The sequence below is a fragment of the Rhinopithecus bieti genome, unplaced genomic scaffold (genome assembly GCF_001698545.2).
Source record: "Rhinopithecus bieti isolate Rb0 unplaced genomic scaffold, ASM169854v2 scaffold_64276, whole genome shotgun sequence".
Taxonomy (NCBI): domain Eukaryota; kingdom Metazoa; phylum Chordata; class Mammalia; order Primates; family Cercopithecidae; genus Rhinopithecus; species Rhinopithecus bieti.
Window position 1 is genome coordinate 138156 of NW_016824314.1, and position 27263 is coordinate 165418.

At 45.6% G+C, this 27263-nt stretch overlaps 1 protein-coding gene across 7 annotated transcripts in view; it reads right to left on the reverse strand.

Annotated features, from left to right (window-relative positions):
- Positions 1 to 840: 840 nt before the first annotated feature.
- Positions 841 to 27263, reverse strand: part of MARCHF8 (membrane associated ring-CH-type finger 8) — a 143972-nt gene continuing 117549 nt past the window's right edge. For 3 of the 7 annotated variants that reach the window (XM_017862231.1, XM_017862230.1, XM_017862229.1), the window contains 5 exons: positions 10482 to 10570; positions 9393 to 10238; positions 7440 to 7620; positions 5329 to 5476; positions 841 to 4755 (listed from right to left, as the gene is read on the reverse strand). In XM_017862231.1, coding sequence (XP_017717720.1) covers positions 4451 to 4755; positions 5329 to 5476; positions 7440 to 7620; positions 9393 to 10238; positions 10482 to 10570 — 1569 coding nt within the window. In that variant the 3' untranslated portion in view covers positions 841 to 4450. The remainder of the gene's footprint in view (positions 4756 to 5328; positions 5477 to 7439; positions 7621 to 9392; positions 10239 to 10481; positions 10571 to 27263) is intronic. The other 4 variants (XM_017862235.1, XM_017862234.1, XM_017862233.1 and 1 more) reach the window with 2 other exon arrangements.

A 27263-nucleotide genomic window follows, 5' to 3' on the forward strand; every position in this document is an offset into this window, starting at 1 on the left:
AGTTCCACCCTCCTCAGCACACAGCCCAGGGGCCATCCCCGCCTCCTCTTGGCCATAAGCACAGTCCTTCCTACACAGGCTCAGCAGCTCTGCGGGCCTGTCCCCCACCTGGAGCCAGAGGCCTCCACTCCTGGGGACAGCTGTGACCATGGCTCTGCAAAGCAGCCTTGTGCCTAGCTCCCAAGTCAGCCGGCAGCCCAGAATGGAAGAGTTCTGTGGATCACCTCTGAGGCAGCAGCACATCCGGGCAAGCCTGGCTTCCCTCCCCTCCCCTCGCGCAACCCCTGACCCTGGCCACGCATGTGGTAGGGAAACTGCAACCAGCCCTCAGCACTCCCAGCCCTGTGGGCAGTTTGCTGTCTGAGGATTGTGGCACTGCCTTCCCTCAGAGGCCTTGCCAGAGCCAGGGAATACAGCGTGGCAGAGCTGTCACCAGCAACCCTGCTGGTCTCCCTGGTGCTTTCTCAGCTGGGCTGTGGGTCAGGAGCGAGTTTCTATGGATAAGGCTGGTTCATAATCAAGTGCTCCACAGTCACGTGGTGACACAGACTCAAGTCTGCCTTCCCTCAGGGTGGTGAGCACAGGTAGGATCTGGGTGTCTGAAGCAAGCACACCTGTGAGAAATGCCTGTTTTCACTCCCATCCCACACACTCAACCAGACACCGCCAGGCCACCCCCAACACACGTGTCTGAGGGAGGCTGAGGAAAACAGATACCTCCAGGAGCCACGTATTATTTCCAGATGTGCAAGCCAGACAACCCTGGAAAGGGGATCAGGGAACTGGAGTGCCTGCCAACATCCCCAGTCTCCCTGCAGGAAAACACTCTCATGGCAAAACTCCTTTGTAAGAAAGGCTTTATTGCTGCAATGAGACATCCCGGTGTATAGCACAAACCCCCCTGTACAGAGAATTTTTCAAGTGGTAATACTGAGAAACAGTGAACATACACAAAAGAATACAAAACTAGACATTTAGATCACTAGAAACTTTCTAAGGTAAGAAAAATTTCAAATGTGAAGTGCCTTTTAGAAACTACACCACACATGCCAGTGTAAATTTGGTTTACCAATTTCTATAAACATTGCATCTAACTGTGCATTGGATCAACTGCACAACTTCAACAGCTACTTCCAAGACAAAGATAAATGCTTTTATTTCCCTATGTTTTGGTCTTTCCTTGGGCTAGAAATGGAAACTGCATATTTCACACCAGATTCAAAAGGGAAAGCAATTCAATCGCGTATTTGCCTCCAGCCACATCCAGAGCCGTGTGGATCTCACCTGGTTGGTCCCAGCCCTTCTCCAACCCTGAAGCCCACACCAAGGGTGCAGAGGCAGCCCCAGATCATGCAGACATCACCTGAGGCTCCCAAACTGGCCCAGCTGCCTGAGGCCTGCACGCCTGTGGCCAGGTAGGACACATGCGCAGGTTTGAAAACTAGGCCTACACGACTGCGAGTGGACTGAAGCAAAAAGGGGAAAAACATTAAAGGCCTGGAGTAGGAAGAGACCTTTTTATAAAGTTTTCAGGAAATTCTCACAATAAACTTGGGCACAAAGACCAAATTGCTGAGGCCAGAAGCCTGCTTATGGTATTATGACTTATGGGGAGTAGAGGCCAAATCAGAGGGCTGGCTAGTGATACCCCAGACCACTTGCCTCTTCCCCTTTCCTGGTCTATAAGTACCAGGCCTCCTGGCCCTGAGACCTCATTCTGGGTTTCTATATGGGTCAACCAAATGCCATCCTTTCACTAAAGCCAGGTGCAAAACGGGGCGGGGGGAAGCTGGTGAGTACACATCACCCAAAAGAACCGAGAGAGCAAGTTTTCCGAGGCTATAGGAACACTGACAGAGCCAGTGGCCACACCAGATGGGAGTACCACATCCCCGCCAGGCTTCATGCTTCACTGCTAGACCCAGGGGGCTAGAACGGTCTGATGAATCAGGAGCTGAACTAGAACCTTCGAGAAAAGAAAAGGCAAGGGGGTGGCTCTGTGCCCCACCAGGAGGGGAAAGAAGAATGTGTGTGGACTGTCCACAGTGAGGCCAGAAATGATGAGATGGTGTTAGGCAGAAAAGAAGGGAGAGGGCTTCCCATGAGAATCTGGTTGGGCATGGGAGGGATACAGGGCTCAGTTATCAAGGCACCTTTGCCATCGTGGGGTGCCAGCTACACTGGGTGGGCTGCCCAGGGGCTGTCCCTACCTACTTTCCTATCTACAGGATGTCTTGGTGCTTTTCAAGTTCAGCATAAGCGGTTCCATTTGTGAAGTGGGGATTCACACTTAGGAAATCTATCCTGGTCTTCACCTGAACCACTCATTTACTGCTGGGTGGCAGGAACAAGTACACAAAACCAGGGGCCTTGCCTGGACAGTTCCTAAGGGACACTGGCAGGGCTGACCTGGGATTCAGCTCCCCTGAGTGGACAGTCTGTGGTTGCCTGGGACCCCAGGCTGAGAAGGGGTACGGGTAATTGCACTTCAGGGCACAGTGAACACAGGCACGGGCTGGATGTGGCCTGGGAGACAGAAAGGGGAGGCTGCCCTATTTTCAGGAGCTGGCTATGGCTGGACAGTGCCTGCCTGGCCAGAGGAAGGCCACAGCAGAGCCACTCCACAGACTAAGACCTGTGTTGCCAAGGAATCAGACACTGGCTTGGAGAAGACAGAAGGATAAAGCCTGCTGCTTTTAAGCCCACATCATAGCTTAGAGATCCTTCAGCCTCCTGGCCTTCAAAATGAACTCCAGGGCTTTCACTCTGAAAGGCAAAGAAATCACCTTGTGTCTGCTTCATCCCCTTAGCAGGACAAACGAAATGCCTAAGGCCCAGAGAGACTGAGGGCAGGACCCCCAGCATCTCCCATCTCCTCCCTGCAGGCTGGGTGAGAGAGTGGCCTGGAAAGGAAGCATCTGCGCTACTTACATTGGGTTTCAGGTCCCCCGGCAACTTTCCTGGAGGTAACTATTTGCCTGGAACTAGGAAACTGGGTTTTAAAAACATAATTTTAAGCAGACTTTTAGAGAGACAAGGCCATTTGATGGTAGTGATTTTGGTTTTGTTTTATGAAAATGGTACAGGTGGTAATCCCTGATGACAGAATGGACCGAGAGTGGGGCCAAGGGCCCTGAACGATCCTGTCTGTTCAGTCCGGTTAAGGCGACAGCTGGGCAGGCGTGTGGCTGGGGAGCAGTGGCACAGCAGACCCTGGCAGTTTGCTCACACCTGGCCCTCGTCCCAGAGCCAGCCCACCTGCCTCTTGGCCCTGGCAGTGACTCCACAGAACCTCCCCGAGCAGAAACCGCATGGTGGGCCAGCGCTCATCTTGCATGCAAGAGAGAACCTGCAGTGCACACACCCCGGCCAGGGTGGCACATGGCTGCTCTTTCAATGTGAAGCCAGCACCAACTGGAGAGATTTAACTATAAAGGAATATTTTTAAAATATTCAGTTTTGCTGTCATTGTTCACTTCTTCTCTTTCCATTTAGATCTCATAAACTGTTCTTTTTCAGTGTTGACAAAAAAGAAACATACAGGGCAGGTCTATGAAATAACACCTTGTCATAAAACAGGCCCCAAAGCATAGGAATCATGCTTTAATTGCCATTTAGCATCCATTAATTCTCATGAGATCTGTGATTTAAAAAGCCTCTGGCCTGCTTGTCCTGTCTTAAAGTCATGAGTCTGTTTTATGAACAAAACGAATGCTACGCTTCTTAGCATATATAAGGCAAAATGGGTTTTTGATCTCTCATGATGTAAAGGAGATACAAAGGTAAGGAAGGAAAGATTTTTAAATGAGACTTTTTTTGAGTGTCAATCCCACTGGACACACATATTACAAAATAAAGATTTTCTTCTGTAAAGTGCTGTTTGCTCAGTGAATCATGCGCCACCACAGAGCACCACAGCCCCACCTGCTCAAGAGTATGGAGGAGGCTGCATCGGCAGAGGGCGGGCAGGAGTCTATGTTTGGGGGTCTGTTTCAATACCACCTCCTGGGGTTCACCGTGGTGCAGAGGGAATCCTCTCATCGTGGCTAGACATTCCCCAATGCCCTGCTCCAGGCTGGGGACTGCTGCAAGCTGGAGGCAGCTGCGGATCAGGGCCTGGGTGCCCCTGCTCCTGCTCTTCCCTTGGGATTGGCATTTTATTCTCTCATTCTGCTCAAGACCATGGGCAGGAACTCTGCTGGCTCCCCATCAGGTCATCATGGGGGTCTTCCACCTTCCCACAGAGCTGCCAGGCAGAGGCAGTACCCAGGTATGCCTGGCCCACAGGAGGATTTTCTAGGAGACTATGGAAGGTTTAGAAAAAGAGAAGCCACTATAGTCACCTGTCCAGTCTATGCTATTAAAGGACATAAGAAAGGTATACAATTGGCAGTAAACAATTTCCTTCGGCTCTTCATGGATGTCCAGGAATATGACAACCCACACACAATCAGACGTGAATGATTTCTGCTCCAGTGTCTTCAGGCTCTGTGCAACAAGAAGAGTTTGTGTCGGAATAACAGATTCCACGTCCATGTTTATTTTCAAAGTTGGGCTCTGCTAGTGGAGATTTTTCAAAAATATTCTTTTTGCTTGTTTCTGGACAGTTTTGAACATAGATCACTCTATTATAGGCCTTGAGTCTCTTCCACAATTGCACATACACTTTACACTGAACATACATAAAAAGAAGTCCTCCGGTGAAGCCGATGGCCACAACCACCAATTTAGTCCAAAAGGGCCATTCTAGGATTCCTGGAAGGGAAAAACTCAGCCTATCAGATTTTATTTAAGATCTGAAGTAAAGAAAAACACAACTTCTGAACTTCCCATAATCAACTGATTCTGTTGTTGTGGTTGTTTAAGAGATGCAGTCTTGCTACGTTCCCCAGGCTGGAGCACAGTGGCTATTCACAGGTGTGATCATCGCACACTACAGCCTTGAACTCCTGAGCCCCCAGCAATCCTCCATCCCTCAGCCTCCTAAGTATCTGGGACTATAAGACTGCACAACTGACCAATGGATTCACAACTCATCCAATGTTGCTTAGTCAAAGAAGAGTGGAAGACAGTGTCCAGCTACTTCCTGCTTTTCCAGGACGCAGTTTGCAGATTCTCATGTTCCAGAATATGAACTCTCCTGACTGGGTTTCAAAAACTACCACCACAGCAAAAGAAATGCCAAAAAGGGGTCTGGTGCCTTCTAACTGATGTCCCTCCTCCAGAAACCCAGACGTTTTTGGCTGACTGGAAAATCCTCTGACCCCAGGACTCCTGTGAGCTATCCCAGCCCCTGTGCTGGGCTTGCTCTTCAGCCTGAGAACTCACCTGTTGCCTGCCCCTGCTTGATTTCCTCGGCGGTACGGTCAATGAGCACATATAAGGACCAGACCACACATGTGATAGCAATGATGTGGAATGTCACTGAGCACATGATCTTCCTGCGCTCGCTGGACGTCATCTGCAACTTCTCCCACTAGAAAAACAACACAAAGTGTGAGGCTCAGGCTTCTGGAAAAGGGCTCCGGTGGGGTGAGAGCATTGTAGGCAGGTAAGATTGGCTTTCCGCCCCACTTCTCCCTTCCCAAACTAGATGCATTCCCACAAGTTTGTTCTCCTAAAACCACTTGGCTTCAACCAGGTACCAGGTGCAGCCAACATTCTGTGCAATGAAAAGAAGCCGGGATCAAGATGAATGTTGAACTACCATCAAAAATCCCCTTGTCTGCTTACTCTTGCAAGCAGACAAAAAATGGCCTGATAAAGAATTCTATGATTTCAGTCCTAATGAAAACAGTATGTTGGCCCAGGACCCAGGTGCTACGTTTTAAGTCTCCCTAATGTGCTGACTGGCATGGACGAGCGGAAGAAGAGGGTTGATGATGCCACAACACACTAGCAGATGGGTCACACTACATTGTGAAAGTGAATGGCAGAAGACGCTCACTCTTTGGTCCTTGCTACTTTGGCAGCAACAGCTCGAAATCGACGCTAAGAGTTCCTGGTACAAGCAGACTCTGCTAGTCCCATCTCCTCTAGGAGCTCATTAATTTACTCCAAATAGCCAGACTTTCTTTTTCATTTACTTGTTTCCGAATCAGGAGAAAACACATAAAGGTAGAGAGAAAGAACAATGTGTAAACACTCTGCACATATCCTTTGCCAATCCTAGTCACAGCCTCTTTCCAGATGGGTCTATGCAGGGTAGTTGAAAATAGAGCCTCAAAGACTTCCTATATTGAGAGATTAGCACAGAGTAGGCACCCAATAAATTACAAGGCTTCTACTGGGCAAAACATTTTTTTAAGCAGTTTGCGCAAGCCTTCTCTAACATCTGGTCGTTTTCTGCTGGGATTTTATACACTAGCAAGTTCCCTGGTCTTCCTACCTATAACACAGAGTCAGTGCCTCAGTGCCCCATGCTTCCTGCTACTCCTACAACACACATAGCTTGACACCCTGTTAATGCTCACCCTCACCTTTCTAGGGTATGCTTTACTCCACAGACAGCTTGACCTCTCTAAACTCCTTTCACTCTGCCTGCAAATCCTAGTAATCCTTCAAGAACTGCTCTAAAACCCAAACACCCTGTGAGGCTACCATCGCTCCACTTCCCCAGCACTCTAGCCCATAACGAGCATTTCCTTTTCTGAATGACTGATATGCTCTACCAGCACATCATTTAGTATTTAATTGGCTAGTATTTGATGATGTGACTTATCTTGCAATTTATATATTAATGTTCTGGGATAGGAACAGTCTTTTATTCTTCCAGACAAAACCTTTTGTGCTGGGCATCTAGAGAGATGTATGAAACAGTCAACATTTAAACAGAAAGCCAGTGCTTTGGACAAAGCTCCTCTCAGAGGGCACAGCGACATGGGCCTCCAGACAGCTGTGTGTCATGCAAAGCCTGTGGGTCCTTTCTGAAGACAGCTGCATATCTTGCAACATTTGTGCTTTCTTTCTTTTCCCTATCCACCTACTCACGCTCCCGTCCAGCAAATACTTACGGGTATATACAAATAAATTTACTGTGTGCTACACTGTGCTGGGTGCTGAGGAGATACTAATCTCCAACAGACAGTCCTAACCAGAGAGGCAGGACGTCAACAGTTAGTACATATAAAATTAGGTCCTGACTAAGATATGTCACAAACAGTCTGTGGTCAAAGGCCACATGACTGACACCGACAAGCAAGCAGTCTTACTTTGAAGGGAAAAGAAGGATTATGAATGGTCAGAAAGAGCTTCTTCCTGAGGAGAGGGACTTGAAAATCGGCACCAGAAACAACAATCTCTACAATGCAAATGTAAGCACCAGCCCCAACTTTTTAAGGAAATGAACGTAGGCAAGCCATGACCTCATAACCTGAGACACCAGCTCTCTGGGGGTCACTGATTTCAGGAAGGGTGAAGCATCCCTTCCTCCCACGTACTTTTCTCAGTGGTTTCAGCTTGGTCTCCATGATGAACTCATACTTGCAGAGCTCACAGCAGCGCGTGTCGGAGCTCTTGATCCACTGCTGCAGGCAGGCCTGGTGCACGAAGTGGAGGCTTCCTGTGCAGTGGCAGGGGGTGATCAGGGGGCTCTCATCATCTCCTTCACAGTGGCAGATCCTGTAGTGGAAGGAAAACCCATCATTCCAAGGAGAGTCCCACGACAGGGAAGCTGATGCTTCAGTGGCAGGTCAATCCCCCCAAAGGAAACTCAGAAACAAACATTACAGAAGTGACTACGGGCACAAAAACATAGAAACACAAATGAAAACAATCACTACAAACTAAAAATTTCTAGCTTACCGCACCAACATGGAAAGTCTGGAGGGCATTTGGCAACAGAAAGGAAAACATGATGTAAGAAATGACAAAGCAGTCATTTTTTGATATGACATTAGAACTTCACTGAAAGATGAATTTAAAGCAACATGGAATCATTTTCAAGAACATAAGACGGTAAAATAATTAGAGGAAAAATTTCTATGTAAAATAAAACCAGCATTCCAACTTCCAAAAATACTAGTGACTTTAAATGATACTTGCTTTTTAGCTATAATCACTGACTTTACCTTCATACCCCACAACTATGTATTTCTGTCATCTCTCAGGAAGTAAACAAAGATTACAGTACCTCTCCTAGACCTAAAACACTCACCATTACAAGATGCTGCAATTTCATCTCTTTTTCTTGGGACCACTAACAGCAGTAAGTGAGAAATTAACTTGAAAGCACTCTCTATATCCAAGGAAGTATGCACCAAGATGTAGCTATTAGCCTGAAGGAACTTAACAGGCTTTTAAGAAACAGAGGGGTCTTTTCCAACAGCTACAGAACAGTTTGGGGCACCCGTCCTCTGGAACGAGCCAGGCTCTCAGGCTGTTTGTTTTAGTGAGGGGGTCTCTGATCCAAATGTTAGAAATGATGACAGTTGGCACTAAGGAGTGGAGACTGGGGAAAGGTCAGAATGAGGAGGGCACAAGAGTCATGACAAAAAGTGAATTATGGAGGCCAGACAAGGATGCTGCATAAGGGAAGACAAAGGGGAGAAACAGAGTTAGGACGGGACATAGGTTGGCTACTCCCCAGTTACAAGGAAGGAAGGAAGGAGCTACTCTACTGGAGAACAGCCAGTCCCCACACACATTTTGGGGGGTGGGTGGGGAGCAAGGGTTAAAAAAGAGGCTGGGAGATGCAACAATGCTTAAAATCTGGACCATCAGGCTGGAAAGCTGGAGATACTAGTTTCTTTCTTCCAGTTTCTTTATGTAAAGTCTACTTATTTTAGTTTTAGAAGAGTCAGCTTGGCCTTTAATATGTGTAGCTTCTTCCTTTTTTTTTTTTTTTTTTTTTTTTTGGTAGTTTGTTTTTTTTAGACGGAGTTTCATCTTGTTGCCCAGGCTGGAGGTGCAGGGTGTAATCTCAGGCTCACTGCAACCTCTCACCTCCGGGTTCAAGCAATTCTCCTGCCTTCCAGACCTCCTGAGTAGCTGCGATTACAGGCGCCCACCCCACCACGCCCGGCTAATTTTTGTATTTTTTAGTAGAAGATCAGGGTTTCGCCATGATTGGGCCAGGCTGGTCTCAAACTTCCTGACCTCAGGTTGATCCAACCCGCCTCAGCCTCCCAAAGTGCTGGGATTACAGGCTTGAGCCACCACGCCCAGCCAGCTTCTTCCTCTTTTACCATTTGTGAAACTATCTTGGGACTCACATCATAAAAATTAAGTTTTTCAAATGATACTGATACTCCATTCTTCTGGAGAAAACGATTAACCCACAACTGGTTACAACTTCCTATTACTTCATTTTCCTGAAACTTCACATATTAAAGCAAGATGAGGCTCCCGATGTGAGCAGCGATGGCTAGAATGGCACTTCCTGGCAAACCAACCTGCAGACATCCCCTGATGTGGACACGGGAGATATAGGGGATAATTTTTCAGAGAAGGGAGAAGGACAATCCAGGTCGCTATCCTTTTCCGTGGAGCAGAGAGGCGCCCGAAGAATCCTACTCTTCAGTTTTGCAGATGTGCTGTCCTCAAAGACATCGTCATCTCCCATCTCGTCAGAGCAGAAGCCCATACTCCCTGCCAGCCCGCTGGAGGACTTGGCAGTGTGCAGGCGAGCGGCACAGCTCTCCAGCTCATGGAACCTGTGCAGGCTGCTGGCGCTCGAGCCGTGCGAGAGTGAGAATAGGTACCGGAGCAGTCGCCGGCTTCGGGACGTGGCGTCACCATCTGCCTTCTCTTCCAGCAGCAGGCCGGGCCTGCCCCGCTTGCCAGCTTCCACCTCTGAGGCAGTTGAGCGACTGGCAGAAAGGCATGAAACACAAGACTGTTTGGAATTGCCAAGAGGTTTGTGGTTCACGGTTCTTTTTTCTTTATGATGAAACCTGTTAGTTCTGAGACATGGATCTTGAGGGAGTATTAATTTTCCTTCAGAACAAGTTCTTTCCATATAGGCAAAACTTTCTGAAGTATCCTGCGCCTTCTCACCCACATCATTGAGGGACCTTGAGAACTTCAGTGTTCTTCTGGCTTTGGTATTCTTAGCAGGCTTCAAGGCCTGGACCCATTCTGAACCAAAGGAATTTCTCTTTGATGCCTGTGACGTGTCCTTACAGATAACTGTCACAGTGAACCCTTGTGTCAGAGAACTCTGGTAGTGAGGAGCTTTCAAGACAACAGCAGACTGCACGGAACTGTGGTGACAACACTCAGAAAACACTGCACTGGAACTGCATGCAGAACAGTGGGATAAAAGCACAGAAAGTAAAAACAATTTTAAAAGAGAATAGACATCATAGTGAAGAAATGAGACTAGCATGGGTAACTTGGTGAGCAAACCACACATAAAACTGGGCCAAATGTTTAGACCAAAGGCACACTGAATAAGCAAATAGAAATTCAAGGACCTACAGACACTAATGCTTATTTCTGGCTGCACACTGATCATGGCAGCATCTGAAGCAGAGTGTTACCTGCAGATGTCCTGGCTGGATGGCGTGATAGAAGTGCGAGAGAAGGACGACACCGGAGCCGGAGCTGATGCTGACGGAGGACTCCCAGGCTGCAATGACAGAGCTCTGGTCAGTGTTCAGGGAAAAGCCAAGGGGACTGTGTGCATTGTCTCCTGAATGGTGACAGGTAGAAACCCTAGAAATGTCTGCTGTTTCCCATTGCTCAATGAGTAACACAAATTAGATCCCTCTAAGCCTTGGCAAAACAAATGAAATATCGCTATTTTTTTCTTATCTGTGGATAAAAGTGTAAGAAATATCTGAGGCTATGGAACACCACTACTAATCTTCTGCAGGTCCAGTGGCCATTTATTTTCTAGCATCTAAATTGAATTAGTTCATACATAAGTCAAGACACCAAGTACTACAAGTTATCATACAAATGCCAAAGAAATATGAGGCTCCAGGACTGCCAGCACTGGCTTCCCCAGCACTCTCTCCTAGTTCCGGAGATCACCAAGGCTGGTAGATTTAAGAGCTCTCTCCCACCTCACAACCTCATGCACAGTGCCAGATGCTCCCTGTGTTCCACAAAACCTCACTGTCCTGCCACAGCTCTTCACATAAAACGGAGTCCAGACCACCTGACATTGGGGGACGCCAATCCACAGCTCAACCAGGGGCCGAGGTAGAGCACAGAATGCTCCCAATAAGTCTAATCTTGAAACTGTAAATTAAGAAAAATCATCAAGAAAATTTAGATTTGAAAGAAGTACAGCAAGAGGTCATGGGATAGAATAGAGCCTCTGAGGTGGTGAATAGTCAAACTTAGAGAAAAAATATAGGAAGAAAAGGAAGCACCGCAGTGAGGACAGAAATGGACAGAGAGAAATAGGGACAGTGAGTGGCACTGAGCTGAGGATGTGCCACCACCGCTAGAGGGCCCCAGACTCCCACGCCAGCCTCGGATTTCCCAGGCTCCACAGGCCCACAGACCTATGCATATTCATAAAAAAGCATTCGTCTCTCCTTAAGACAGTGAGCCTGAGTGAGAATCTGCTCCATGCAACCCCAACAGCCCCAGGAAAACAGTGCCATGAGTCTGTTATCACTGGAAACGCCGTATCACCACCTACCTTCTGCAGGCCCACCTGCATGGCCCTTGGCCCTGACTCCTTGATACAAAGGAGCTCCACCCTGGCCCACCATTCCCCGACTGAGGCCTAGTCCCCCTCTTTCTAAGTGCCATCCCCAAGGGTGCACTCTCATCCTGGAACTCCACCTACGGGACCCCTGACCTTGGTCAGCAACCAGAACAGATATGGCCATTGCCCGGAAACTCCTCCTCCTCCTACCCCTCACAGCAAATGAAGCAGCCTGGAGAGAGCCAGGATAGCACTCGGATTAAGGCACCCATCCCATGGCTGCTCCCACTCCCAGTGCAGAGATTCAACACCACTTTAATCCAAGTCCACCTGAAGAAACAAGATCCAAGAAGCTCCTCATCAGCATGCTTCAGTGTACGCTGAGATCACGCTGTGCCACTCCATGAGCACATCTTTGAATTCACCAAATAATCTACGTTTATTTTCTAACTGAATGTGCATACGGGCATGGGGTATACGGTCTTTAAAAGCATTAGAGGTCAAAGTTCTTAGGAATCTAAAGTTTACTTGAACACATGAAAATAACATCCTTGAAATAACCCTCCCATCACTACCTTTGTCAATATTCTTCCTAAAACAAAATGAGACACATCTCTGGATGCCTGTGGACACTATGCTATGACATCCCTTGCATCCTCTAGGCCTGACTGCATAAGCCATTGTCCTCTTTCTCCAACTGCCTTAGACACTGTCCTCTTTCTCCAGCATCCTCCACTCGGGGCACCCATCACTGGCTCCACCTGCCCCGGAGATGAGCACTCAAGGCCTTTTAGTATCATGGGCTTTACTGTTTATACCACAAGGGAGCAGACTGAGAGTATATCCACGCTAAGGTCCCCAAACTCCTACAGTCCCCTGTTCTCTGACATTTAGTCCTAACACTATTCTGGGACTGAAAGTCTTCCTGTACTTACTGCTCTCTTCTGTTACTTCTGAGGATGACCAGCTCTGTTCAACACACATAGGCAAGGCTGAAATGTGTCATGAAGACCACAGCCTGATCATGGTGTATTGCAGAGAAGTGAGTGTCTTCATCATCTGTCCCCAGATAGACTTTGAGGAAGAAATACCCAGCAATATCAACATGCTTGCCCCTCATTGCTATGAGGTCGCTTCTTCCTTTGTGTTGCTGGGTCAAGCATAGTCCCTGGAACTGAGGTATTGAAGGAAGCCCCCTCCCTTCAAGGGATGGCAGCAGAGGAAAGTACCTCTAAGGTAAGAGCATGGTCCTCTTGAAAGCACGTGTACTTTCCTGTATTCTGAAGGGAAGGCAAACCCTGTGGGAGGAGGTGGGGTCTCATCTGGCATATCGTGCCCAATCAGGGTCAGTCCTGAGAAGAGGCAGGTTTCTGATGGGAAAGTAAAGTTCTGAACTCCAGTACTAAACTACAAGTAATCCATGTCAAAAAGTGTACTCTGGGATAACGATTCCATTCTTGCATGCCCATGATGAGGAGCCAGGCCTGAAGGTAGGAAGGCAGAGCCTCGTAACAGAACAAAGCCTGGATCAAGGAAGCAGCCATGCCAGGCACACACATGGCAGGACATATGTTCATTTCCCTGTGTGATTCCCCGTGTGTGTGCACTTGTAGCAGATGTCAAGGCCAGCATGACAGTAAGAGAAGACCAAAGGAGGAAAAGAGTTCAGGGAGGGCTGGGGAGATTCTGTCCTGCTCAATTTTACATAGGAAACAGGAAACAGCCTTGGCATCCTCTGCCTACATTTCTGCTCTCATTTCACCCTTTCCAATCTTATGAAAACATTACAGGATATTCTCAGCAGGTATGTCCAGTCCAATCCTCATCAAGCCTCCCAATGACAGACAAAGAGTCTCTCTTATTAGATCATAAAATTTCAAGAAAAATTTAAAAATCTACTTATTGTTATTTTACATAAATATAAACTTCAACAAATGCTAACTCCTCCAATAAATGCAAGAAAACCAGTGAGATTTGTGGGGTCACCACAGTTCCCAGAAGAGGCTCCTTCTGTCACTATCTAAAGAACAGCAAACATTTCAAAGGTCAGAACCAATCCATACGCAGAACGGTCAAGAAAACAATTTTAAAGAGCTTTATTTGTTGCTGCTATAGACCTGAGAGAAATCTATCAACCAACAAAGATCTAAAAGACTGGCTGATCAACAACAAAATGAAGCTGACAGCTTCAAATATGGTTCCATGGTCAGATTCTGGAAGCTAGTGTAGTCAAAGGCCAGCAATCCCCTCTTAGGCGCTCTATAGGACAGGACCTTACTAGATGGGACAGGACCTCACTAGATGGCACAGGACCAGCCTGTTCTGCTCTTTCTGAAAGCAGCAGGCAGTGTGGCACGTGGGAGCTGGGGGCAGTACTAGCCTCAGCCATCTGTACCACACAAAACTCCGGAGAACACCTACACTCTCCTCTCCACAGGATCAGACCACACATGACTCGACAATTACTAATAAAAGTGCAAATGTTCATCATGCAAAAATCCAAATGTTTCAAGAAAACTTAGGCCCTCTGTTCCCGAAGTTTTTTGTGGGTTGCCAAATGACAGACTTTTCAGTCATGAAAAGGAATATAAAGCAATCTCACTACAAAAAAAAAATTCTTCTAAAAATCCCCCCTTCTTAAGATATTGTTATTAATTATGCCAAAACAAACCTCTGGATTTCTATCCAAGCCTAAATCCCAGTTTATTTTATTTCTTAGAAATGATAAATACTTTTTGACAATTTGTTTTGCTACATCCAAGTCTCTTAGTGGCTGGCTTTCTTATCAAATTCAGTTTTAAATGACTTTAACAAAGTTGCCAAAGAACATATGGGGAATAAAAACCTTTCCATATATCCTTGGCAAAAACTGGCATTCCCCTTTTCTCAGTTCCCTTCTGAGAGTGCCTGCTGTTACTGGAGCAGCTATAGCAGTGTGCTTACCCAGTTGATATCGCACACATCCTTCTCACTGCAGAACACCAGCGCGCCTTCCTTGGCCTCTAGTGCCTTCTGCCAGGTTACTGCCCAGCCTCCTCTATTACCCACGCCCCTCATTTTCTGTGCAACCCCCGACTGGGCCTTCTTTTCACTTATCAGCAAAGCTACTTTTAAACATTTGGGTCTCAGACGCCTAACAAAAGCAGATTTGCCCATCTGATTTATCTCAAAAGGGAGAGGGCCACAGGAATGATCTGTTTGGGTGAACTTGTTTTTAGGCAAGGAGGAACGTGAAGAGGGGCTAGATAAGGAAGGTTAAGAGACCAGAAGAGCTCACGGTTACAACTGACCACCAATTTCAGTACTGCAAATCAATGACTTAGCAGAAACAATGGGAAAAGATGCACACATGGCTCTCAAAACATGAAAAGATGCTTCACTTCTCTCACAATGAGAAATACAAATTAAAACTACAATGAGATACCATCATCAGCCAAGAAAATTTATCAAATAATATGTGTTGGCAGAAGTGTTGGGAAGCAGGTATGCTTATACATTGCTGGTGGGAAAGCAAATGGTAAACCTCCTCAGGATGACAACTGCCCTCAGGAAAACAAAGACACATATACTCTGTCTCGGCAATTCTTTTAGGAATTCATTCTCACACACCTGTGGGAAGAGGTCTGTACACTGCACTAGTTTGTGACAGCAAAGGCTGGAATCACCCTAAATGCCCATCACCTTGGAGCTGAGGCAACACTGTTCCATCTACAAAAAGAAATACTAGTAGTCGTTAAAAAAATGGGAAAAGTTCTCATTATGTCCAGTAATGAACACACGAAGTTAAACAAGCAGAGAGAGGCACCACTGCCATCTGTGCTCGGGTTGCACAGACTATCCAGGAGGGAGACGAGGGAACCTGGATGGAGGGACATGGACTTGTCACAGAGACCCACAAAACCATAATGCTACTTTACACTGAGCTACATTTCCCAAACAGAAATTCATTTTTAAAATAACACGTGATTGATGATTTAAAAAAGTAAAACAAAACTGCAGAAGCACAACCAACTGCAATGACTTTCCAACTTTGGGATGACAGGTAAAGAAATCAATGTAGTGGGTGATGACCTATGTTTTTAAAAGTACAATAAAATAGAATGTGCCAGAATGCATCTGACATAAAAAGGATAAAGTCTTCTGAGGTAATTCTGTCTCTCAGATGTGTATGTAAAAGTGAACTGGGTTTCAATATAAAAGCTGCTTCTTAGTTTGGATCATGGTCAAAGTCACTTGAAAGTCACTGCCTGACTGTATTTCTACAAAGAAAATACAAACTATCGAAAGAAAAGAAGAAGGTGGCTAAATCAAGAGATCATGTTGGCTGTTGGCCCAGAGGCTCTAGAAGCAAATGGCTCTTACAGATCTCTAGAAAGAAGGTTTTCCTCTACATGGAAAGCATTTGCCACCCATATAAGGGGTGTGTTGCTATGTAAACAAAACTTAGTGGCTTAAAACTACACAAATGTATCACTTCACAGTTCCCATAGACTAGCGCATGCTGAGATTCTGTGCTCTGGTCAGTCTCCCTCCTTCCTGGAGGCCTCGGGAGAACTGCGTTTACACATTCTCTCAGGTTGTTGGCAGAACACAGCTCCCTGAAGCTTGAGGACTGAGGGCCGGTCTGCTGGCTGACTCCACCTGGGGCAGGCCACATGCATCTGCAGTCACATGACCCCTCCCATCTTCAAAGCCCACTTGTGCTATCAATCTTTCTGACTTCCCTTTCTGCCACCAGAGAACGTTCTCTGCTTTTTAAGCACTCACAGGATTCCACTGGGCCCTTATCTATAACCCCAAATAATCTCCCTTATTTTAAGGTCAACTGTGCCACACAACACAACATGGTCATAGGAGTAATAGTAGCAATGCATTCCCAGGTTCCAGGCAATTGTGGGGTCATTTTTGGGGGCCATTTTAGAAATCTTGCTCACCAGATCACTTTTTTATTTGTGCTTCCTGCTCATGAGGTTGCTAGCCGTTACTGCCCTCCCACTTCCAAACTAAGAGATAGGGATCTGCTCCTAACTGCCAACTCAGCAGGCCTGACTTCATACCACAGAGCCAAATAAACTCACTTGGTGTTTACACACTGCACTGTGCAGACTGAGATTACATCTTACCAAACTTTCTGCTTAGCACAGAAGTTACTCTGTCAAACCAATGCTTCATTATGAGTAACTCTGCTTTCAATAAATAAATATCTAGTTGTATTCAACTTCAAAAATGAGCCACAATTAAAAGAAAAGAGGCCATTCTGTGGCTTTTCTGTGGCTTGCTCTGATAAATACATGTTGGCATATGAAGGGCTGTGCCAAGAACAAGCTTTCACAAAGGCAATTAATTAAAACTGACCATTAAAAAAGTAAGTATATACAATATACGATTCACAGAGAAGCATGTACAATAAAAACTACTGAATGCTAAAATGATTTCCATTATAAATGACTCTCATTAGCATTGCTTACCAAGTAGCATTAACATGGAATTCTTTTCTATAGTGGCCTTTTAAAGGGAGTTAGAATACTTGAGTAGCAATAAATCCCCAGAACAATGAGGGGCATATATTACAGCACTGGTGGAGGGGACAGAAGGCCACAGCTGAAGCTGCTTTTTCAGGGCTGTCTTCCTCCATGCTACAGCTGAGGATCTTGCAAATATAATTTGTTTTCAATAAATTACATTGAAGACAATGATTTCTGAGCAAAGGTGGCTTCACAGTCCCAGAAACTAAAGATGTAACCATATAAAAATTCAAAATCACCAGAAATAACATGGTGAAAGGGGCTGTGTTTTTGAGTTACTTATCACTCAAAAGGACCCTTTACTACTGTTGATTTCCTTTAAATATTGACCTTTTCAAATATAGTCAAAATACATTTTCATTGCCAAGAGGCAATAAAATATTTCCTCTGAGAGAATTCTGGGGCAGTGCCCAAAGCACTGGCTTTTGACCCCAAAGTCTTCCCTCTATGTTCTGGGGCCAGTCTACTGAGCACACTACTGAGCAGGAGTTTAATCATTTAAAGAATGAGGTCAACAATCTACAGGGCTGCCAGCAGGATCAAATAAGTCAGAGGAGATGCAGAAATGCAGCACACACCACTCCAGGCACACCTCCAGTGTGGAGGAAGACTTCCATGTGACTACCACTCTTGACTCTTGATGACCTAGAAAGTAAACCTGCAGGTCTCATGTCTGCTACAAAACGCCTCATTCCAACCAAGGTGACCACTGTCCACCCACCTGGGAAGAAAACAGCTTCTGCTCAGGCTACTCATCTGGCCAGCCCTGGCCCAAGATGCACAGAGCTCTAAGAGTGAACCCTGAGCCAGGGAGCATCCTACTGACAAAAACATGGCAGGCAGGAAAGATGACCCTCATTTCCTCTCGACCTAGGCCCTCCTTTCCCAGCAACTGGTGGCCTTTCCCACCTCTCCTCCTCCTCCTCCCAGGAACACTCCCACATCCCAACCCAGCATGACTGGCCCCTCCTCAGGTTTCTCCTTAGAAAGGGCTTTTCATCCTTGTTATGACATCCTTGTACCCTGTTCATTTCTTTCATTGCACCTATCAAGGTTTATGAGAAGATGTTACTGGGATATGTTAACTTAGAAGCTGTTACTGATTGGTCTGGTATACAGTAGGTGTTTAGGGCACATTTGCTCAATGAACTAAATAGCTACCCTCTGGGGAGACTGTGCCTCTACAACAGAGATACTCAAACTTGTTGGCCACAGGACCTCCTTAACACTCTTAAAAATTACTGAGGCCCCCACAAAGAGCTTTTGTTTACACAGGTTCCATCTCTCCATCTTTGCTATATTAGAACATCTTAAAACACAGGAACATATTCTACCAGCTAAGGAAGATGCTATCTTGCATGTTGCTTAGCTTCTGGAAACTCCACTGTATGCTTGTGGGAGAATGAGAGTCAAAAATGCATATAATCTTAGTATAATTGGGAAACTGTTTTAAACCTGCCCCTCTTCCACCTTCAGGAGACTGAACCAAACTTCAGCCAAAAACTAAACTGTAACCAGTCAGATGAAAAAGTACTGCAAAGACAGTCAGAAATTTTGCAAAAGGGGAACTGAACAGAAACAACTGCCTCAGTGCTCTGTCAGGGATTCAAGTGAGGCTCAGTGGTGCTGAGGCCACCTGATGCCATGCAACTCCTCCAATTCATTCCCTTGTTTCTGTCACTTAGGAATAAGTATCCTGTTTTGGGACAGCTGTTTTCTTCAGAATAAATTAATAAAGCACATTTTGCCTTATTTGTAATCCGTAAGGTCTGAGTAACCTGAGCGTGTCACTGGTCAACTCTGCATTCAGAAACAGAAAGAAGCAAACTCTGGTCTTGACAATCACATCCAGGCCTGCCCTCGTGTAGTAAAAGTAGGTCAGCAAGAATTCCCTGTAAGGAATGTCCATCTGATATGTGACATTCTGCTGTATCTCATCCCTGTCTAATGGCAACAACAACCAGAAAATATTCAGGAGGCCTAGGAGGGTCAGTGCTCAAATTCATTGAGATGTGCTTGCCAAGCAATAGAGCAATCATTTTAAGTGCTCATTAAACATGTCCAGTCTGATTCGACCCAGGAATATTTGATTAACAAGAGGTACATATCACAGTCTGCAAGGCCCCAGTCTTGGGCAACTGCCAGAGCCTACAGAGCCGGGCTGGCTGGTGGGCTGGGGGAGAGATGCCTGTGCTACGGGCTTCCACTGCCTTCTCCCTGGGTAAATGCTGCCAATCATGAACTTGCTCAAGAAATTGTGTCACCTGGACCAAGTCTGATTCCCAGGGTTGAATGAGAAGGCTTCCCTGAGTGTAAAATAACATTGTGTCTATGTACTGCCCTTTTTGCACCACAATCTTCTTCTGAGAGGCATCAAGAGAGGCTCCAAGAAGTCCAGCCCCTATGATTAGCCTAGCCTAGGCCAATTCCTGGTATTAAAGAAATTCCAGCTGAATAGAGTGGGTATAAGTCTCCTCAGGGAATTTCAATCGGCCTCTAAAGGAGTTTAGGTCAAAGTACTCACACGAACAGACACAGCCAACACAATCTTGTGGTTACAGGCACCCGCAATGGGGTGAAATGAGAGCCATCACCTCCACCATTGAAGATGCCTTTCATTGTCCACCTAAAGTACTGGACTTTCCAAGTAGGTGACAAATGATCTTTCTACTACAGTTTAACCTCATCCTGGCTGGCTGCTTTCCACCCCTCACATCTGCTTTACATATCCTATCCTGAGCCACATCTCTGAGCAGCCCTTCAACTTGGGTTCCCGGTAATTCTCTACCTAAGCTCCTTACTGTTCCTTTTGTAGGAATTCTCTCCATCCGTGGTATCGTATGGAGGTCTGCGTACTTCCCTCTTCTGTTTGGTTCAGCATTCAAAGCACAATTTCTGGCACACAGTTAGGTGCTGGATAAAATCTGAATGTGTGCAATCCTCGTAAACTCTGCATGGCCTCCTTGTCTCCATGTTAGAGATGAGATGTATTGTCAAATGCTAAGACAGCCTACAGGTAGGGGCAGTGGTGGCACAGGACACAACGTCCTGAACAGGCAGTCACCTCACGTCACCTAAGTCCACCCTGAGGCCATGCCCAGTACACTGTGCATTACCCCTGCCAGTCATGCTCTATGGCTTCCTGGTACCCCTGAGACAATGGCCCCTTGATAGGCAAAAGCTCACAGCAGAGATGGAAAGTGGGCTTGCCCCATCCCCACCCCTCCCTTCTCTCTACCACACAGCCTCCTGAATACCCGTCTCTGTCAGAGCTCTATCTCACAAAGGGCTGTCACAATGAGTTTAGGTGATATACTGAAGAACATGTTTTTTAATAGTTATATTTTCACATTAAAAAGCTAAACAATCAAAATCTAGAGGAGGGGCTTCAAGATGGCTGACTAGAGGCATCTGGTACTTACCTCCTCTACAAAGAAGAACCAAAATAGCCAGGAAGAATCAGACTTCGAATAAATCATCTAAGAGAGAACATGCATTCAACAGAGAAGTGACAGAAAACACCTAAAGCAGGCAAGGAAAGGGAAGTCAGGCAAGGCAGCCGAGAGGTTCCCCAGCGTGGGGAAAGGGGAAGCAAGTGATCCCCAGCGGTCCACATTCCCACCATGCATTCCTGCAATCCCAGCCATGACAGAGCCCTAGACCCTCACAGGCCTTGAGGCTAACAGACAGAGCTTCCTGGAGATGAAGAGAAGGCATTGCTCCAGGGAGAGAGCTCATGATGGGTCCCACATACCCCTGGAGTCCAAGGCAGCTGCAAGAAGACACCATACTGAGAGCCCAATCCTCAGGAGACTGCATCCTGCTGGGGGCCCAACAATCCCTGCTTCTCCACATTTCTGGAACCCCACTAACATTCCTCACCACAACCATTGTAGCAGCTAGCTGCTGCTGCCAGGGATGAAGGGCAAGCCATTTGACAAAGACCCTGCTGCCCCCCAGCAGTGAAACCACTGCACGCTTTCACAAGCGCCAAAGACAAAGTGAGGCAAAGTGTGCACTCCCCAGCCACTGCCATACAGCTACTGCCACTGAAAGCAACCCCACTCTCCCCAGCAGTAGGGCTGCAGTACAGCCATTGCTGCCTCCACCAGAGCATTCTGCCAGGGCCTTGGAATCACCCAGTCCCCGCCCAACACTGCTAGAGCCTGAATGCATCCCTGGGTGGACTGAAGTATGTCCTACCCAGTTTCTGAGTAAACCATCCTGGGGCCTGGGGACTGCCCAGCTCATTCCACCACTATTGGAACCTGAGCATTCCACTTGGGCATCTGAGGTCAGGCACACCCAACCTACCATTACCACCACATCTAGCACCCAATTGAGTACACATTTGGGCCTGAAGACTGGTTCACCCAGCCCTTCACAGCCACTGCCGACATCAGTGCAAACTGCTTGGGAGCCAGAGGGTTGTCTTGCCACTGCTGTTGCCATCACCCATATGATGCCTGCTGCCCAGGGGCCCAAGAATTCACCCACCCACCCAGCTCGCCACTGCCACTACCAGCATTTGAGCAAGCTATATGGAGGCCCCCCAAAACTAACCCATCTGACCCGCTGGTGATGGGTTTATACTGGTGCCGGTATAAACTGCACTGAGGCCCAAGGGCAGGCATACTCACCCCACTACTGCCACTACTGGGAAAAAGGACAGGCCTACCTGGTGTCCCTGTCCCCAGCAAAACTTCACTATAGCCTCCACCATACCCTAAGATACTGAGGAAATCACAGACACCACTGACATGATTCATAGCCAAAGAAATAATACCACGACTACACTACTACACACAATGAGAATCAAAGCTAAAGTGCCCTGCACAATCAACACCATAGACACACCCTCAGGAAAAACTCCTCTCCTACAACAGCAAATTAAGAAAACTAGTAAGAGACTGTTACACCAGATGTGCAGAGATTAACATAAGGACACAAGAAATGAAAAATCAAGGAAATATGACACCCATAAATGAACACAATAATTCTCCAGCAGTAGATTCCAATCAAAAAGAAATTTATGAAATCCCAAAAAAAGAATTCAAAATAATGATATTAAAACTCAGTGAACACTGGGCATGGTGGCTCTCACCTGTAATCCCAGACTTTGGGAGCCCCAGGCAGGAGGATTGCTTGAGGCTAGGAGTTCGAGACCAGTCTGAGCAACACAGCAAGACCACATCTCTATAAAAAATAAAAATAAAAATTAGCTGGGCATGGTGATGTGTGACTGTAGGCCCAGCTACTCAGGAGGTTGAGGTGGGAGGAATGCTTGAGCACAGGAACTGGAAGCTGCAGTGAGCTATGATCACACCACTACACTCCTGCCTGGGCAACAGAGCAAGATCCAGAAGCTCAGTGAGATACACAGGAATACAGAAAAACAATACAAAGAAATGAGAAATGCAATTCAGGATATGAATGAAACATTTTCCAAAAATACATTATAAAAAAGAACTAGAAATCAACTAGAACTAGAAATCAACTAGAACTAGAAATCAACTAGAAACTGTATAATTACATGGAAATTAAACAACATGCTCCTCAATGACCACTGGGTGAAGGAAGAAATTAAGGAGAAAACATAAAAATATCTTAAATAAAAATTGAAATAAAACATACCAAAACCTATGGGATACAGCAAAAGCAGTGCTAACAGGGAAGTCCATAGCAATAAACACCTACATCAAAAAAGTAGAAAAATTTCAAACAATCAAAGGATGCACCTCAAGGATCTAGAAATCCAAGAAAAAACCAAATCCAAAATTAGTAAAAGGAAAGAAATAATAAACATTAGAGGAGAACTAAACTAAATAGGGGCCAAAAAACACACAAAAGGATCAATGAAACAAAAAATTAATTTTTTGAAAAATGAAAACTGATAGACTAGCTAGACTAACCAATAAAAAAAGGCAGAAGATCTAAATAAAATCTGAAATGAAAAAAGAGACATTACAAATGATAACACAGAAATACAAGAGATCACCAGAGACTATTATGAACTATATGCTATCAAACTGGAAAACCTAGAGGAAATGGATAAACACATAACCTACCATGATTGATCAGGAAGAAACAGAAAACTTGGACAGATCAATAAGAAGTAATGAGATTTAAAGAGTAATAAAAAGCCTCCTAACAACGAAAAGTCCAGGATTGGATGGCTTCACTGCCAAATTCTACCAAACTTTCAAAGAAGGACAATTCTTCTATCTATTCCAAAAAATTGAAAGAGAGAATTCTCTTCAACTCATTCTACCAGCATTATGCTGACACCAAAACCAGACAAGGACACAACAAAAAAGAAAACTATAGGCCGATATCCCTGATAGGCATAGATGCAAAAATCCTCAACAAAATACTAGTAAAGCAAATCCAACTGCACATCAAAAAGACAGTACACGATTAAGGGAATTTATCCCAAGGATGCAATGGGTCTTTCATCACATGCAAATCAATAAATGTGATTCATCACGTAAACAGAATGAAGGATAAAACCATATGATCATCTCAATAGAAGCAGAAAAAGCATTTGATAAAATTCAACATTCCTTCATGATTAAAACTCTCAACCAACTAGGCAAAGAAAGAAATACCACAATATTAATAAAGGCCATATATGACAAACCCACAGCTAACATAAATCTGAATGGGGAAAAGTGAAAGAAAGCCTTCCCTCTAAGAACTGCAACAAGACAAGAATGCCCACTGATATGGTTTGGCTGGGTCTCCACCCAAATCTCATCCTCAATTGTGGCTCCCATAATTCCCACATGTTGTGGGAGGGACTCAGTGGGAGATAACTGAATCATAGGCGCAGTTTCCCCCATACTGTTCTCATGGTAGTGAATAAGCCTCATGAGATCTGATGATTTTGTAAGGGGAAGCCTCTTTCACTTGGTTCTCATTTCTCTCTTGTCTGCCACAATGTAAGTAAGACATGCCTTTAATCGTCCCCCATGATTGTGAGGCCTCCCCAGCCATGTGGAACTGTGAGTCCATTAAACCTCTTTCACTTTAAAAATTACCCAGTCTTGGGTATGTCTTTATCAGCAGTGTGAAAACAAACTAATACAGTAAATTGGTACCAGTAAGTGGGGTGCTGCTATAAATATACCTGAAAATGTGGAAGCGACTTTGGATCTGGGTAACAGGCAGAGGTTGGAACGATTTGGAGAGCTCAGAAGAAGACAGGAAAATGTGGGTAAGTTTGGAACTTCCTAGACACTTGTTGAATGGCTTTGACCAAAATGTTGATCATGATATGGACAATGAAATCCAGGCTGGGATGGTCTCAGATGGAGATGAGAAACTTGTTGCGAACTGGAGTAAAGGTGACTCTTGCTATGTTTTAGCAAAGAGACTGGCAGCATTTTGCCCCTGATGTGTGGAACTTTGAACTTGAGGGAGATGATTTAGGGTATCTAGCGGAAGAAATTTCTAAGCACCAAAGCATTCAGGAAGTGACCTGGGTACTGTTAAGAACATTCAGTTTTAAAAAGTTTTAAAAGCATTCTCAGAGAAACAGAGAATAAAAGCAGAAAATTTGTGACCTGATGATGTGATAGAAAAGAAAAACCCGGGCTGGGCACAGTGGCTCACGCCTGTAATCCTAGCACTTTGGGAGGCTGAGGCAGGCGTATCATGAGGTCAGGAGATCGAGACCATCCTGGCTAACATGGTGAAACCCCATCTCTACTAAAAACACAAAAAATTAGGCAAGCATGGTGGCGGGCGCCTGTAGTACCAGCTACTTAGGAGGCTGAGGCAGGAGAATGGTGTGAATCCATCCAGGAGGCAGAGCTTACAGTGAGCTGAGATCGCACCACTACACTCCTGCCTGGGCGACAGAGCAAGACTCCATCTCAAAAAAAAGAAAGAAAAGAAAAACCCATTTTCTGAGGAGAAATTCAAGCCAGGTGTGGAAATTTGCATAAGTAACGAACAGCCAAATGTTAATCACCAACTCAATGGGGAAAATGTCTCAAGGGCATGTCAGAGATCTGTGTGGCAGCCACTCCCATCACAGGCCCAGAGGCCTAGGAGGAAAAAAAAATGGTTTCAAGGGCTGGGCCCAGGGCCCCCCTTGCTGTGTGCAGCCTAGAGACTCAGTGCCCTGCATCCCAGCCACTCTAACCAAAGGTTACAAGCAGCCAGGGTATAGTTCAGGCCATGGCTTCAGAGGGTGCAAGCCCTAAGCCTTGGCAGCTTCCATGTGGTGTTGAGCCTGCAGGTACACAAATGTCAAGAACTGAGATTTGGGAACTTCCGCCTAGATTTCAGAGAATGTATGGAAATATCTGGATGTCCAGGCACTGGTATGCTGCAAGGATGGAGCCCTCATGGAGAACCTCTACTAGGGCAGTGTGAAAGGGAAATGTGGGTTGCAAGCCCCCACACACAGTCCCCACTGGGGCACTGCCTAGTGGAGCTGTGAGAAGAGGGCCACCATCCTCCCTGACTCCAGAATGGTATATCCAGGTGCACAGCTTGCACTGTGCACCTGGAAAAGCTGCAGACACTCAATGCCAGCTTATGAAAGCAGCCAGGAGGGGGGCTATACCCTGCAAAGCTATAGGGACAGAGTTGCCAAAGGCAGTATCAGCACGACCTGGATGTGAGACATGGAGTCAAAGGAGATCATTTTGGAGCTTTAAGAATGGACTGACCCATTGGATTCTGGACTTGCATGGGGCCTTTAGCCCCTTTGTTTTGGCCAGTTTCTCCCATTTGGAATGGGTGTATTTATCCAATGCCTGTGCCCCCATTTTATCTAGAAAGTAACTAACTTGGTTTTGATTTTACAGGCTCACAGGTGGAAGGGAGCTGCCTTGTCTCAGATGAGACTTTGGACTGTGGACTTTTGAGTTAATGCTGAAATGAGTTAAGACGTTAGGGGACTGTTGGGAAGGCATGGGTGCTTTTGAAATGTGAGGACATGAGATTTGGGAGAGGCCAAGGGCGGAACGATATGGTTTGGCTGTGTCCCCACCAAATCTCATTTTGAATTGTAGCTCCCATAATTCTCATGTGTCATGGGAGGGACCCAGTGGGGGATAACTGAATCATGGGGGTGGTTTCCCCCATACTGTTCTTGTGGTAGTGAATAAGTCTCATGACATCTGATGGTTTTATAAGGGGAAACCTCTTTCGCTTGGTTCTCATTTCTCCCTTGTCTGCTGCCATGTAAGACGTGCCTTTCACCTTCTGCCATGATTGTGAGGCCTCCCTAGCTACATGGAACTGTGAGTCCATTACACCTCTTTTTCTTTAAAAATTAGCCAGTCTCAGGTATGTGTTTATCAGCAGCGTGAAAACAGACTAATACACCCACTTTCACCACTCCTGTTCAACACAGTACTGGAAGTCCCAGTCAGAGCAATCAGTCAAGAGAAAGAAATAAAAGGCATTCAAATTGGAAAAAAGTAAGTTAATTTGTCCTTTTTTGCAGATGATATGATTTTATACCTAGAAAAATCTAAAGGCTCCATTAGAAAATTTAGATCTGATAAATTCGGAAAAGTTATAGGATACAAAATAAACATACAAAATCAGTAGTGTTTCTATATACCAATAATGAACTAGTGGAGAAAGAAATAAAAAAGGCAGTCCCATTTAAAATAGCTATACAAAATAAAATACCTAGAAATCAATTTAATCAAAGAGGTCAAAGACCTTGCAAGAAAAACTACAAAACACTGACGAAAGAAGCTGAAGAGGACACGAACAAATTGAAAGATATACCATGTCCACAGATCAAAAGAATTAATGTCATTAAAATGACCATACTACTCAAAGCAATCTACAGATTCAATGCAATCACTATAAAAATGTCAATGTCATTTTACACAGAAACAGAAAAAACAATCCTAAAACCATATGGAACCAAAAAACAGCACAAATAGCCAAAACAATCCTAATAAAAACAAACAAAGCTGAAGGGATCATACTGCCTGACTTCAAAGGATATTACAAGGCTATAGAAACCAAAATATCATGGTGTTGTTATAAAAACAGATACAGGCCAGGAGTGCTGGCTCACACCTGTAATCCCAGCACTTTGGGAGGCCAAGGCAGGTGGATCACCTGATACCAGGAGTTCAAGACCAGCCTGGCCAACA